The sequence below is a fragment of the Diadema setosum genome, chromosome 8 (genome assembly GCF_964275005.1).
Source record: "Diadema setosum chromosome 8, eeDiaSeto1, whole genome shotgun sequence".
Lineage (NCBI taxonomy): Eukaryota > Metazoa > Echinodermata > Echinoidea > Diadematoida > Diadematidae > Diadema > Diadema setosum.
The window spans coordinates 17,514,110-17,530,825 of NC_092692.1; the positions used below are offsets into that span (position 1 = coordinate 17,514,110).

Consider the following 16,716-nt stretch of genomic DNA (forward strand, 5'->3'; position numbering starts at 1 on the left):
CACGTGTCCTAAGAGCAGCTGAAATGAAGACGTATTGAAGACAACAGTCCATGTTTAGCTTCAGAACACAAAATACGAATTGGTCGCAGGACTCCCAGCAATCAAGTCACGCGCGGGAACATCACCCCCAACAAACTTCGTTCACAATTTCCTTTCAAGTTCGGCGCGTGCAGCGGCCTGGTAGCCACAAACGTCCTACATCATGAAGCTGAAGGTGTATCTGTCTGTATTCCTCGTATTCACCTGTCTGGTATTCACAGCGCTATCAGACGAAGACGCAGAAGTCGAGGTCGAAGACGACGAGGAAGAAGTGGTGGTGGAAGAAGAGGATGAGGACGAGGGGAAGAAGCCACCTCCGGAGATCGAGTGGGAGACGATTTCGATGCCCTCGGAATGCCGAACGAAGGTGACCAACGACGACACGGTGGGTATCCACTTCATGGGTAAACTTGCATCTGATGGCTCCGTCTTCTTTGACAGGTGAGGAAACCCTTAAACACTGCTCGCTCTAACTTTAATCAGAGAGTTGCCTTTTTCAATATTTGACTTACTCATACCGCAACGCATTAATAACACGAAAGTCCGACCCACATTTTGTCACGTTTGATTTTCCCCCTCAACAGATGGTTCATGTGTCAGACAGTGATTATTTTATGTAATTACATAAAACGGGTATATTCGACATCTTGCCGTGGGGTCTTTGTCAGTATCTTTTTAAAACCTGGTGTCAGTAATCACCTCAGAGCTATGGTGCTCAAAGCCAGACATCAAATATTGCCAGTTAATACGCTGGCTCTTCTAGCCTCTGCTATTACAGTGCTATCGGCTATGCTTTGAGTGGAAGGGAATTCTTTTCGTTCTAAAGCAGAACAGGGGCAATGGCCTCGACAAGCCGCTATGGAATAGGCCGGCCCGGGCAGGCGGAAAGAACAGCAAACAACTCATCGATCTTTTGAATCATTATCAACCCACGTGATAGTTATTTTACCGCAGAGTAGAGTCAGCGTGTTGTCGAACTTTAACAGCAGAATCATTATACTGTAACAGTGCACAGAAGTTGGCGAGGATTAAAGTCCAGGTATACTCGTGGAAGCTATAGTTGGGGTGCAACCACGAGTCACCCTTTGTTTGGGAGATCGAAATCGTGTATAGGTCATGTGATATGCGAGCAGCAGCGTGTAAGCCCAGGAAGGAAGATACCATAGCATGAAAGACCATTATATTTATATTAGAGCCTTTGTTAATACCGCATAGGATTGTGATTGCTCACTGAAACCGAGCAGTGGCAACGCTGAAGAGGCTACCCTGGATAAATAAGATAATATTTATTATCATAATGATAATGATGATGATGATGATGATGATGATAATGATAATGATGATGATGATGATGATGATGATGATGATTATAATAATAATAATAATAACGAAAACATTATTATAACAATAATAATAGCTTATTAGCAGTGATGGTGGCTTGATTACAAACACACATGGCAAATTAGAAGAGGCCATAAGTTATCACATCGCAATTATTTCCACTCGTTTGCACTCATTGTCATGTCATTAATAATATAACATTTTGGTCAATAGTTTGAAACCTAACCTTCCCATCCCATTCCCCCTCCCCAGGGATATATATATAATTATATATATATATATATATATATATATATATATATATATATATATATATATATATATGTGTGTGTGTGTGTGTGTGTGTGTGTGTGTGCGTGTGTGTGTGTGTGTGTGTGTGTGTGTGTGTGAGTGTGTGGTGTGTGTGTGTGTGTGTGTGTGTGTGTGTGTATCATCGTTACTGGCAGTATACTATATTCAGATGTATAAAAAGGAGACGGGTTAACTTATATAGCCTTTTTGACTTCATTCAAAAATTTCAACAACACGTGCACAGGTACTTGACTTTTACAGGTTACATAACTTGTCAAGAAGAAATCCACCCTATACTTCTAAAGAAAGAGTAAATATTCCCTACAGAACGATACAAAAATGACAAAAATGGGATAAGAAATAAGGAAGATATGACGTTTTGAAATTTCACATTTTTTTCAGAAAACATCTCTTGACCAGTCCTCATGAATATTCAAATCAGCAAGTTGACGACGTTATACTCCAACAATTTCTTATTCATTTCATAATTTATATAGAAATGACAAAAATCTCATATTTCAGCTGTATACATATAAAACTTGTCTTAAACCAACCAAAATACAAAAAGAAGAAAACTGATATTAACTCTCATAGAAATCCTGGTATGGGGACATGCTTTTACTTGTTAGCTAAAAATAACAATTTTTCATGTCATACGTACATATTTCATACGTAACATACATGAAAAATTGTAAGGGTATGGATATAATATCATCAACTTGCTTATTTGAATATTCACAAGGACTGGTTAAAAATGTTTTTAAAAATGTGAAATTTCAAAATGTCATATTTTCCGTATTTCTCATCCAATTTTGTCATTTTTTGTATCATTCTGTAGGGAATATTTTGTCTTTTCTTTTGAAGTTAATTCATTTTGGGGAATTTCTTCTTTAAGGACTGTATGGTTTTGGTTGAGATGGGGATTCAATTTTTAACTTTTTGAGAGATGATTATAAACTTATATGAAATATTAAAGAGCATACAATATTCCAAGAGAAATTAAAAGTTCATATGATGAAAATCCGTTTGAAATGGCTGAGATATCCAAAAACAAAGCAAAACAAAGTGGTCCTAACAAAAGGTGAGTCCCTCCCACCTTTTGTTAGAACTAATTTGAAACAAAACCCTAGCAAACTAACCGATCTGTGGCCGATTTCCCCTTGTTTTTGTCATTGAATATGCTATGTAATACGATCTCAGCCGGATGAAACTCCGTACATTTTCTGGACGAGTTGATCGCCAATGATTGTCTTAAACCGCTTCATACAGTATAACTCATTGAACTTTTATATAGCTTTCTAAAATTAATAGCTGAAAACTCCACAAAAATAACAACTGATCTATAATACCATTTAAAAGTCAGTCAATCTTTATTTCTCTCTTTTCTGCACGTAATGATTATCTCGTTTCCCCGTATATCTCCGTCACCCCCTTGCGCCACGTTTTCAATAGTGGGGGGGGGGGGGGCACTTCCGGGTTTCATGGGCTGACAATTAAAAAAAAAGAAAAAGGTCTTCCGCTCATCTTTCTCATTCCACTTCCGGGTTTCTTCAGCTGACAAGCAAAAAAAAAAAAAAAAAAAAAAAAAACTAGTATATGGTGACACCTTATTTAGTCCTTGGGTGCAAAAAAAAAAAGGGGGTGCTGTTCGTTATTCCGAAGGTTCGCTATTCCGAAGGTTCGTTATTCCGAAGGGTCGTTAATCCGAAACACGCAAATTCCCTATACCTAGAGGTTCGTTAATCCGAAAATGAAAAAGGGTTCGTTAATCCGAAAATTTGTGGCGTTATTCCGAAGGTTCGTTACTCCGAAGATTGGTTAATCCGAAAATGAAATTCGGAACAATGAACCTTCGGAATAACGAATCTTAGGAATAAAGAGCCTTCGGGAATAACGAACCTTCGGAATAACGAGCTGTAACCAAAAAAAGGGGGACCCGAGAGCCCCCCCCCCCCCCCCCCCATGCTGATAGCGGCATGACTGGTAGAAGGTATAAATGTCAATTAAACAAGAAGGTCTGCATGTGTTGAGGTGAACAAAATTCATTTTCATTTTGTTGCTTGTTTTGTAACATAATAGTACAATCAAGCGCCAACGCAGTTTTTCAGCAAGAAGTCTCGACTTCATCCTCGCAATTAATCACCCTCCCCCACACATACTATGAATGTGTTCAGACAAGACCTCTCATTTCCCCCCCCCCCTCTCTAAATATACGTCCTATTTGCTCACGCATTCTCATACATATTGTACATATACGTGTGTGTATGCTTGTATAGTAATTTACATATTGTACTATAATTTATAAGATAGATAGATAGATAGATATAGATATAGATAATATATTACAGATATAGATATTGATATATTGACAGAGAGAGAGAGAGAGGAGAAGAAAATAACAGACAGGTATACAGAGAGGTTGTGTATGAAGTGTTATTTCTCCGAAGTTGTATGAATGTATTTCCGCACATAAACGGTTACTTTATTTTTAGAACATCAGTATCGCTTTCAGGTTGATGACATCCGGGTTTGGGATGGTATGATGCTAAAAATAGCCGTTTGAAGCATGACAGTGATGTCATTGCAACGTTAGGGAGATGAGATGACTGTAAGAAGAGCGAAATTCTACAGCGATTAAATAATGATGATGATAGTAATAATAATAATAATAATAGTCATAATAGTAATAGTAATAATAATAATAACAATAATAATGACAGTATTGTTTAAAGTTACTTTCTGTTTCCCTCCTTTGCAGTAATACTGCCCTCACTTTGACCTTTCAATGCGCAATCATCAACAATGAAGTACTTCACACTCTTCCTTTCCAACTGCCAATGGAGGCATTGAATATTATAAAAAGTACATGTTGTATATGATTATATACATAGTACACACATCCAGACAAACGCACACACATACGCGCATACACAGTACACACACGTGTGTGTCTGTCCGTCTGTCTGTCAATCAGTCTCTCTGCGTGCTTTATATAGTACCCTTATTGAGCACATTAATTTTTTCTTAATTGCAGTCGGCTGCAGACTTTTACTCGACCCTTTCACAATCTACGTCCCTCATGTATTATTTCATCTTGTTATATTTGATGTATTTCTCACCGAGAAATATTAGAATGAATTGGAATTGAAATTGAAATTCAAATTCAAATTTGCCTCTCATGTCCATTCCTTATTTTTAGCCGGAAAACAACGAGAAGGACGAATGGATCTCATTCCCCATGGGAGTAGGCGAGAGCATCAAGGGTCTAGAGCTGGGACTCCTGGGAATGTGCAAGGAGGAGATCAGGAAAATCGTGGTCGAGCCCGACAGAATAAAAAACGGCCGCTACAAATTTGATCCAGAGAGTAAGTTGGGACGAAGAAGATGATATATTCAATTCAGTTCAATTCAATTCAATTATATCATATATTATATTATTATATTATATTATATTATATTATATTATATTATATTATATTGTATTATATTAGGCCTTGATATGAAATATATCATATTATAGAAATTATTATCATACTATATAATACAATAACTATATTCTACTATAAAATAAAATTCTAAGCATAATGATCAATCATAATTAACTGTTCATTTATAAATTCAATTATATTGTTCACTTATTAGTCTCTTTGCTGCACTTCTTTTCCTTTTAACTACTCTAACTTTTACTTTTACTTCTATTACTATATCATAACCATCACCATCATTATAAGAACAACGTTCTGTTGCTATTACTTTTATGCTATCATTATTAGGCCTGCAACAAAAAAACAAAACAAAACAAACAAACAAACAAACAAATGATAAAAACGGCCGTTACGATTTTAAAGAGCTATATTGAGTTGTGGGATACCACCAGAACTATTGTACTCTTCATGGCAATCATCACAACGATAAGGATGTATTGTCCATGATGGTAACTTCAACTTTAAGAAGCAGTCTTAAAGGGACTGTACAGTACTGGTTGAGGTGGGGATTCATGTTTTGAACATTCCTAAGTGAAATAATGAAAGCCTCTTATGAAATATGAAAGAGCATGTAATTTAAGAAGGATTCAACGTTTATTTGATGAAAATTGGTTTTCAAATGGCTGAGATATCCAAAAAAGTGCTAATAATAAAAGGCGACATGCCACAACTTTATTAGGATCTCTTTGTTTCACCTTGTTTTTGGATATCTCAGCCATTTCAAAACCGATTTTCATCGAGTAAACTTTTGATACCCCTTAGAACTGCATGCTCTTTGACATCTCATAGAGTGGTTTCTGAATATCTCGCGAAACGTTAAAAGCTAAATCCTCACCTCGACCAGAACTGTACACACCCTTTAAGATGATTGATTTGATTAATACAGTTTATATTATTATATCCTCCTCTTTTATTTTCGTGTGTTATATCACAGCCGGAGTTGTACCTCGAGACCAGAAGTTAATCTTTGAGGTGGAGATGATGTTCATGGGTCCTAACTACGCCAAGGGTATGCCGAACATGTTCAAAGTCTACGACGAAGATAAGAATGGAAAAATATATCACGATGAGGTATAGGACTTCCCTTCTCTCTATACACTACCATCAAGAAGCATCACTTTTAACCATATACGACATTGATACCAACATTACAGATTTGTCAATACAGTTATTGAAAAGTATATTTACGCATGTAATTACGCGTTTCACCGAGCACGGTACGGGTGTGTGTTTTGCTATATGGTGCGCCTGAAGGAATTACCATGTCTGCATGGTTTTGTTACAATATCACTTCCCCGCTAATAAGGTTACAAAATTAATATTCTACTGTTCATTTTCTTGCTCTTGATTTTGATATAAGAATAACATTATGGGTGAGTTTGTAATCGAATTACTGATCCTTTTTTAACAGAACCAGACATGGTTCCTTATGGCGCACCATTATAGCAAAGCACCCGGTCCGTTGCCCGTACCGTGCTCGGTGTAAACGCGCCATAAGTCTTTTCAATTTTCAATTTTGAATGCATTTTCGGATGATAATTCAATGTAAGTCATGATCATTATCATCCTCATCATTATGATTATTTTTGATGTGCTCCAGTTCTAGTCTAGTGCAATAGTTGACTGCATCGTTTGAAATGAATGAGCAAACTAAATAGTTGTAAAGAGAATCATTGCCATTAATTATGTTTTCGTATACATTCGCGTGGATTTTGGGGGTTCATTTGGAAAATTTCAAATACTGTCGATGGTAAACATAGCAAATTCATTATTTTGCCGAATGACTCCTATACGTGTTTCAGATCAACTTAAAATCCTGGTAAGCCACTGGTTTCTCTGTCCAGTAGTATCAGCCTTTCATAATTCACTTCAAAACAAAATCCTTTATGTCACCAACTTTATTTTGTCAATAAACGGTTGCATGAAAGAGTCTTCAAATTTTCAATTTCATTAGAAAGTTTAGAATATCATTGAAGACAGGCACAGCATGCCGTTATTTTAACTTGATCTTAACTTTTAAATGTCCTGTTTACCTTTGAAATTTGAAAGTGATTTAAAAACTTTTCAAGATATCACTTTTGATGCATATATGTGTAGGTCAGTTGTATCACAAAACATCTATCATATAAAATTTTGGCAATGAAACCTAATAATTATATAAGGAGATATCAGTATTTTCCCCTCATAAACCATAACTGTAGACAGTTTAGTCTGGAAACATTTTGTTTTAACTATTGTTCATATTTTGTATATTTAACATCAATTATACTGGTTCAATTTTTTTACATTGGTTGTTTCTATCCCTAACTCACATTTAAGAAGTATCTTGAAGCACTAATGCTGGATTTTTGTTTCAGTTTTTAATGGTAAATTATATGCCTTTAAGATCGACTTAAAATTTTGTGTGAAACACCTCCTATACAAGAGGCCTACAAGATTATTATCATTTTTTTTTAAGTACGACTTGTCACTTTTTATTTGTGTATGTAGGCTATTTGTGTGTTTTTTGTGTGTTTATCGTCTTATACAGTTCGCCAAGTACATAGCTGACAGCGGCACGTTCGGGCCCAAAGACCACTGGTTGACAAGCTCGCCAGGGAGAATATCGATAAGGACGATCGCAATCGCGATGGGTATGTGGAATGGGAAGAGTTTTCCGGCCCGAAGCATGACGAATTGTAGCTCCGTATCGTCGCATGATATCGATAAACTAACAGAAGTCCAGAGTACATAATCGATATTTGGCTTTGTTCTGCGAGAGGCCTAAACATGACGACATGTATAATCAAAGCACATGACAAGCGTGACCTATGATGTGATAATAACTGCTGATTAAGAATGTGAGTCCAAATGAAATAGCAAAATGAGACAAAAAATGTGAGCTATTGATCTCACTTTACCAACTTTCTTTGCTTTTTTTTTTTGCAAGAAAACGGTGAGTGAAGGGTTAGAGTGTATGAAACATCCACTGCTTGTCTTGATTTACAATTTTTAGAATTAAATATTATGTATTTTCTTCACAATAGATATTAAAAAAAAAACTGAAATAGGAAACTATGCTATCACAGGGACGATGCTAGAGACGTCTTGATGGTTATTTTAAAATATGAGAGAGCGAAGCACCAACTCAGACAAATGAAACCGCTGTTCTATCCAAAACTACTAAACAAGTGCATAGTTCCTATCCGTAACTTTTTGAAAGGGAAAAGGTTTTAAAAACAATTTTCTGCGATATTCCGTGATCTTCGACTCCATCTAATGTTTATTGAACCAGATTACTAAGTTGTGATTTTATTGTCGTCGTAATTATTTCAATGACTGTGTTAATAACTATTTTTCTTAGAATTGTGATGGTATAAAAAAAAATCCTATAATTGTATAATGTGAGAAAACGATGTTCAGTGGTTTTATATTAAATGCGATAGTTAACAGTATATGAATCACAAATTTAAAAAGAATATAGGCCTTTATCAATACAGACTATATAGCATATAGGTCATTATTGCATTTACCGGTACTGTTGAAAATCTGTAAGTAGAAATTTAGTCAATGACATGTTTGTTTTGAAGCAGAGGATTATATAGACCATACTGATGTCTTCTCGTCAAAGCCTGGTCTGTCTGAAACTTGTAGAAAGAACGATGCGAAAATCGTCTGAGAACATTACTGTGGCATTGTAGTACACATAATTATGAGTTATTCAAGATACTTTGAATTCTACTCTGGAAACTCATGTCATGTCATGTCAGGGTCCATGAAAATATATGATGATGATACTATTCACGTCACTCAACAGGGCATATAAGAACTACGGTGTCCCCAAAAGCATGATTAAATATGCATTTTATGATACAGTTTTATTTTAAAAAATGCAATGGACAGTTCTTCACATTTTGTAGGATTTTAACTACCTTGTTATAAGTATAGCCTTCACTTTTGAAGTACAATAGTATGTATAACTCCCTCAGTGCATCGATATGTATAAATGATAATAACAATGTCTTATTCTTAATCCTTGTGTAAGAGAGAAACACGTACTGTAATCATTGTTTACTTATATAGTGACTTAATGATTAGAATGACAATCAAGGATGGAACATTCAAGAAAGTACCCATTCTCTCTTCCTAACGAAATGATTTTTATGCAAACCTTTCGTTTAAATGACCATGAAGTCATCCACGTATAGGATAGTGAAAGTAAGATGTATAGAAGGCTGGGATTTAGTACTTCAAAGAGCATCTTTTCCCCCTATTTCTCTCTGATCGTATGCAGGGCATGTGCAATTAAAGGTCTGATCCTCATTACACCCAAATCAAGATTTCCACGTGCAGTTTCTCACTTATAATCTCGTCGTTTTTAGAAAGCCTGTGAGTTTGCCTAACCCCGTCTGCGCCAGGGAATTTGGATAGTGTGTACAACACGGCGTGCAGCGCAGCGCGCAGTGTTAACGTGCAAATCCCGCCACTTGATAGATTATGTTCAAGCTATATTCGAAAGCTAAAAGTGCAAACAAATAAACAAAATGGTGGAGTTTTCATCAGAATTAGATAGGAAACAACAAATATAGGTAATTTTGAGGTATCGCGTATTTTCACGGAAAAGTTATGGTAGCAACCACACACTAAGAATAGGAGGTATAATGACGCCACAAGTGTTCGTAACCCTCCAGTTGGTTTGTACAGAAATACAAAATATCATAAAGATCTTGAACTGCACGATGAGCTTGATAACGCAGAGAGTATAGGCAGAGAAGAAGGAGCAAGAAAGCACTAAAACTCTGAAGAAGAAGAAGAAGAAAAAGAAAAAGATGAAGAAGAAGAAGAACCCTGAAGACGCATACAGGGGTTAATATTGCTGGGCGCTGACTAGATAATTATGCATGAAACATTCCTTTGCTTTCTTTTGACTGTTTGTATGAAAGCCAGCATGAACATGGCGTAGAATTGCCCTCTATCCTGATAAAATCCACGCTATTTTGATCCTTCCAGGCCGGGGGGGGGGGGGGGGACACACTGTGCCCCTATATAAAGAAGAAGAGCAACTCAAACTTCATACAAAATCTCTTTTTTTTTATACTTTCTCAATCAGGAGTGCGATCTATAATCGACAAATTCGGCTACAGCAGTATCCAACGATCTTCGGCGCTTTAGAATTTTAGAATGAATTACACGCAAGGATTTTTCCGTGTGTGTGTTTGTGTGTTTGTATGTGTGTTGTTTTAAAGATTATTTCATTATTCATCAATGAAATAAAATATTAAAACACAATATATCTCAATTTCGCATTGATTTCCTTCACTATTACAATAATTATTTGATAACTCAAGTTGCAATCATAATCATCTTGCGTTATATACAGGGTCACTGTCATGTAGAACGCTATCTCTCTTTTTTCTTCTTCTTCTTTTTTTTTACTAAATAACATGGTTAATTGTCAAATATTCGGGTTGTTTTTTAAGCAAAAATCTACCTTAGTCATAATAAAAACAGCAACACATTTATTTTGCATAATTTTAAAATTTCACTGTTCATTGAATGATTAAGTTTTATTACGAAAAGAATAGACTAAGCCCCCCCCCCTTACTGCAGTCCATCATAATTATGTCCATGGTAATAAATCCCACCCCCATTCCCAACTTTACCTCGCATCCCCTTTTCTCTATACCCTCCCCTCCCCTGCATTAAAACTACTACAGAGCTTATTGGAAAATAATACGATTTATTCGAGTAACTGAACGGGGAGGGCTGTTATAGGAATAAAGTCGTGTGCGTATAGATACGATCAAATCTAATTTACTGCTTTGATATCAAAATACTGCATATCCTGGCAAATAAAGTCAGCCAAACAAGTTTGTTTCTGGGTAAACCCTTTCGATGTTTTACAAGAAAATTCCAAATGGTGGGAGATAAATTCCTAAAATCAAAATGATCAACTTTGTAGAGTTGATGTTCTGAAAGAGCGGGATCGATTTCCAGATAACAATATAGGAATCACATCCAAAAGCTTTGAAATCATGACCAAGGGGTAATAATTGTATTGTACTCTCCCTCGTATTTCTCGCCTTCTTTCTTTCTTTCTTTCTTTTTTTTTTTTTTGGACAATTTCTATCACTTTTTTTTTTTAACTTGAAGAACCTACCTGTCGACGCGAGAGAGCGTAATTCAAGTGTTCTGCTCAGAGCCCTTGAAAAGGCTCTGGTTCTGCATACTCAGTGCCGTGTAGTACGGCACTGGTTCTGCTCCCATTGGAAGAAGATAATATGTGAGAATGGATTAACCCCCGAAGAACCAACACGTTTCACACTTCTGTAAAGATTCTCATTGTAAGAATACAGCTGACATTTCGATTAACCGACAGCATCAATTAAAACGTGACATTCTAACATTGGAGCAGTGATCGTTGATACAACCCTTTCGAATCATCACAATATAATATCACACTTATCTCTAACTCTTTCATCAACTCACGGAATATAATCCGTCAATCTTCTGTCTAAAAGGTTTTCCCGGCGCCCATTTTCATCAGATTTGCGTTCTATTTAACGATGCGGACATTCAAGTTCTAGTGAATTTGAATGAACGACATTCAAAATATTTTATACCTAGTTCATTCAATTTAATATCATCAGCATGCGATTTCATGAGTTTCTCACACAATAATGGCGTAAAAAGGGCATTCAAATTAAAATACAATGAATTTTAAAATACAAGTGCAATAACCGCATTCAAATTCGCATCAGCACCGCAGTGGAGAACGTTAAGGAATTCAAATTCACGATTGTTAAGGCAAACATTGTTATTACAAAGTATGGGCAGTCTTGCTGCTTGTTGCTTTTAGTTACTCAGCTGTTAGAATATGCAACCTTAATATACCTCGAAATGTGATTTTTTTTTTTAACTCATGATAGGTATACTCGTATAACCCCACTTTCAAACACAGATGCACTTTATTCATACACGATTTTAGTCGCTGCTATACATTACAGAGTATGCGTGAACATCTCGAATATAACGGACAGAATTAGAGGATGAAGCATGACCCTGACAACCAGCAAAACTGGCGATGAACTTCTGTGAAATAGGTCTATCTATACAGCTGATCCGATTGCGGCAACTTATGACATGAACACGGGGAACTAAGGAATGGAATCAAAATGGATCAATATGGATTTGGACGTATAAGACCCCTATAAAAAGATATTTTTGGATATGGTTATTTCCTAAATGTTACGTCCATGATTATCATATACTGTTCGGGATGAATTGAAAATGACAGAAAGGTCGACAGGAAAGAAATACATCCACTAAAACATTGTAATTGAATGAGACTTTGAAATGAAAATGAAATTGTATCATCCAATCGCATGAGAGTGAAAAAGCCCGTAGAAGTTGTGTTTGTTGATTGAATTCGAACGTTCAAAGTGCGAAGTTGTGTTCCTATAAATGAAATTAAAGCTGGTATTTGGCACGAATTTGAACGTCTATCCAGCTGGCGGGAAATTGAATGCAAATTTTGAGCCGTTAAATTGAATAAATTTCTCTGTAGATTGCAAACTCTAAAAGGAATGACATGAAATAGAATAGAATACTCAAAGAATTAAAATGAACCGTGAGAGTAAAGCAGTGACCAAAATCCCTTGAAAATTGAACTCCTTTTCATTAATTTGAATGCAAATCTGATGAAATTGGGAGGGGAAAACATATCCCCCTATATACGAGTCCTTTCTTTAATGATTAATTCGATTGTTTCTGATTTTTCGCATATTCTTTTTCCTTTTTTTCTCAAGAAAAGTTGTCCAAATCTCATCTGTTAACTTCTACTTTTTTATCCTTGCATTTGACGTGTGTGTGTGTGTATGGGGGGGGGGGGGGGGAGTGGGGGAGAGGCAACTTCACGGGCCGTTGACAATACGATCATGGAAAAGTTGCGCGCATGATGCTTCGCCGCACGCCCCGCGGAAGTGAACGTCGAAATGATCGTTTTTTTTTATGAATGATTGATGTAATCATGCGAAGCAAGTCACTTTTTACAAAAACCTTCGGGCGAATTCTGCAACTTTCAAAGTGAAGGGAAAATGGGATAAATGGAATAAACAAGTTCATTACGATTCATTAAGTAGGAAAATGGTGGTGACAAATTCCGTGATCGTGTATCAGTGTTGTGTGCTTCGCCTATCCTATGACAACCCCCCAAAAAAAAAACAAAAACAAAAACAAAAAACAAAAGCACCCCCTACGCACACACACAACAAAAACCCACGACTAAAGCAAATGTTACGAGTAGATTCTTGGGGGGGGGGGGATGGTCACAAGTCCCCACAAGTGCCCACCACCCTTCCCTCTATAGTCATAAAACTCTCTGCGGCCGCTCCTAAAATACGGACATGCATGGTAGGTGTATTTCACAACCCCCCCCCCCAAAAAAAAAAAAAAAAATCAAACAAACAAACAAACAAACAAAACAAAACTGGTCTATTCCTCCTAGTCTCGGTTTCCCTCCGTTTCTTACCCCCTCGTCAAGATCAGAATGAATGACGGATCCAGGAATTCCGTAAGGAGGAGGCGCCTTTACAAAATTAAAGGGGGCGCACGCGACACCCCCCCCCCCCATATTTTTCCTTTTTATTACTTTTATTTTAAAAAGAAATAATTAGAAGGGCGCGCGCCCGGTGCGCCCCGTCTGGATCCGCCACTGAGTCTTGAAAATTAGACTACAATATATCTGATTTATGCATCCCATCCCAGCCAGCCCGGCCCCCTCTGATCTCCCCGACCCTCCCTCCGGTGCCCCGCCCCCCCCCCCACCCCCCCACCACCCCTCCACCACCCCTCCCGTAAACGATCAACATGGCAGCCACCAACAGTAATGTGACTGTGCTGTGCCCAAATGGTCGGCGACAAAACGTTAAAGTTACAGCAAATACCAGGATATTAGAGGTAAGACTCCTCCACGATTAGCCAGACTACTTCAGTAGACGATGTGGTTTTCCCTAAAAGTCAAATGAAGCTTTAAAGTCTAAAATTGGTATCTGGTTCTGATTTTCAAGAGTGTTGTGTCATTGTGACGAAGCTCAAGCGCATGCGGATCAGCATGCTCAGGGCACCCGCGCCGCCTCGGCCTCGCCTTCCCGGGCGGGCGCGCTGCGCTCTGGCTCTGGGCTTGAGCTACGTACCGCGATACCGTACCACTAGTCACTACTTATAATACTACCACGTAGAGAATACGGCTTTACGCGATTCCTTTGTTGTGTGATGCAGTTTACTGGACACTTGTTCTGAATTCCGTCCTCGGTCAGACTCAGAGAATGAAAATTCTAGCGAAAGTAGCAACTAGAAATATTCACAAAGTCCTGAAAATTGCGAATTTTGCAAAATTACATGTAATTAGGCCTAACATAGAGTAGAGAATTACGGCACAACTTATACTATTACTAGGCTATAAAGAAATACGGGCAATAGAACCGACTAACCTTTCTAGAGGTATTCTGAAAATCTTCCTATTATCATCCTAAGTTTCTTTCTAAGTCTGTTCCTAAGTTTTTTTCCTAGACTTAGGAAGAAACTTAGGAAAGGGGCGGGAGTATGCAAATTTCTGACTTAGGAAGAAATTGGTACTCTAGAATGCACTTGGGAAAGAATTTTAGGAAAATATTTAACAAAGCTCCATTCCTGTCCTAAGTACGTTGTTAAGAATAGCAAGCTGCAGACATTGTGATAGGTGCGCTTGTCAGTCACTGCGTGAACATGTAGCTTGATACGCGAAATGAGCGTGAGAAAGGGGACATGCCGCGCTCGCGTTTATTTGACCCTACGTCATACTCATAGTAATTATATGCGATTGTCATTGGTTAGTTCCTAATGATACAGCATTTTGTATTGGCTTAAGACAGGACGTGGGCGGGGATAAGGATGGCCTAATTTGCATTTGAATAAGAAGTGCCTAGGAAGAAATTTCAGAATACCAATTTTGTCTTTCCTAGGCACTTCCTAAGTTTCTGACTTAAGAAGAAACTTAGGAAGAAACTTAGGAAGATTTTCAGAATACCTGAAAAAATCCTGACTTAGGAAGAAATTTCTTCTTAGGAAGGATTTCAGAATACCACCCCTAGTCTCACAGAATTGACTCGGTTAATTTAGGCGATTGTAATTTTAGTAATTTTAGTGTCAATGAGTAACCTCCGACATGGCTGGACAAAGGAGGTTATGTTTTCATTGGTTTGTTTGTCTATGTGAAAAATAACTCGAAAATTCGATTGAATTTGGATGAAACTGCCAGGAAAACTTCTTAGGGACACAAGGAACAGATGTTAAAATTTTGGTAGTGATCCAGGAATCTTTGTACACCGGGTGCAGGTTAGGGCTCGCTACTTATTCAGCCCCCCCCCCCCCCCCCCCCCTCTCTCTTCACTGATAACTCGGAGTCATGCTGTTGCTATTTCACTCTTTTCCTATTCTTTATCCTGTTGTTCCTAATTTTCTTTGATGGTGCCTTCCTATTCATCTTTATCCTTCACAGGCTGTCCCCTATGACCCTTGGCATCATCACCTGATCACTGCCCCACCTCTGCCTTTTGTCTGCTTTTTAATAGTCCCCTCCCTTGCCTGTTTGGCTCCCTGCCTTTGACTGCTAAATCTACCCCTTTTGTTTTCTTTGTTCTATGTCCCTGTCCCTTTCCTGACTGTGCTTGTACTACTGACGGTACTGTATAGTCCTCATGTGTGCTTGCTTTCCCTCCCTGTTTGTCATTTTGCCTCTGATGAAGATTCTGCTAAGATCAAAAGCTCAGGCCACTTTTGACTCCATCACAAATGGGTAATTCCATGAAGTTGGGGCAGTGTCCATGTAGCATCGTGATATTTGAAAAATACATTTCAGCATAACTCAATATTAGTTATGCTATACATTTATCGTTTGTAGGTTTTACATTTGCATTGAGGCCACACATTTTCCTGGAAATTTTGTGCCATTCAGACTCAATTTTGATGAAGTTATTAAACAATATGTAACGGAGTCCTGTAGCATCGTGACGTGTCCATGTAGCATCGTGAAATTTTAACATTTGGTCCTAACAGACAAATTACGGCAATTAGCTTGACCAAAATTTGATGCAATATGCATATTTACTAGATTAGTCAGATAGCTAGATATCCCAAATTTCCTGTACACAGTTTTAATTTTAAAAGAAAATTACAAAATGTATCACGATGCTACGCGGTGTCCTTTTTTGTTACATTTGGTGGACATCGTGTAGCATAGTGACAAATTGTGTAATTTACTTGTCAAAGTAAAACTGTGGAAAGGAGAGTTAAGATATTTAGCTATCTGACTAATCTAGTAATTATGCATATCATATCAAATTTTGGTCAAGCTTATTGCATTTAATTTGTCTTTTAGGACCAGATTTTAACTATCACGATGCTACATGGACACGTCACGATGCTACAGGACACCATTACCTTTTTTTAAAATAACTTCATCAAAATTGAGTCTGAATGAAACAAAATTTCTAGGAAACTGTATGGTCTCAATACAAATGTAAAGCCTATAAAGAATATATTT

General features: G+C 37.4%; 1 protein-coding gene and 1 pseudogene across 1 annotated transcript in view; both read left to right on the forward strand.

Annotated features, from left to right (window-relative positions):
- The first annotated feature begins 202 nt into the window (after positions 1-202).
- Positions 203-7,922, forward strand: LOC140232063 (peptidyl-prolyl cis-trans isomerase FKBP14-like; annotated as a pseudogene).
- A 6,081-nt stretch (positions 7,923-14,003) lies between these two features.
- Positions 14,004-16,716, forward strand: part of LOC140232108 (tether containing UBX domain for GLUT4-like) — a 53,052-nt gene continuing 50,339 nt past the window's right edge. The window contains exon 1 of the mRNA XM_072312256.1: positions 14,004-14,093. Within this exon, the coding sequence (XP_072168357.1) occupies positions 14,004-14,093 (90 nt within the window). The remainder of the gene's footprint in view (positions 14,094-16,716) is intronic.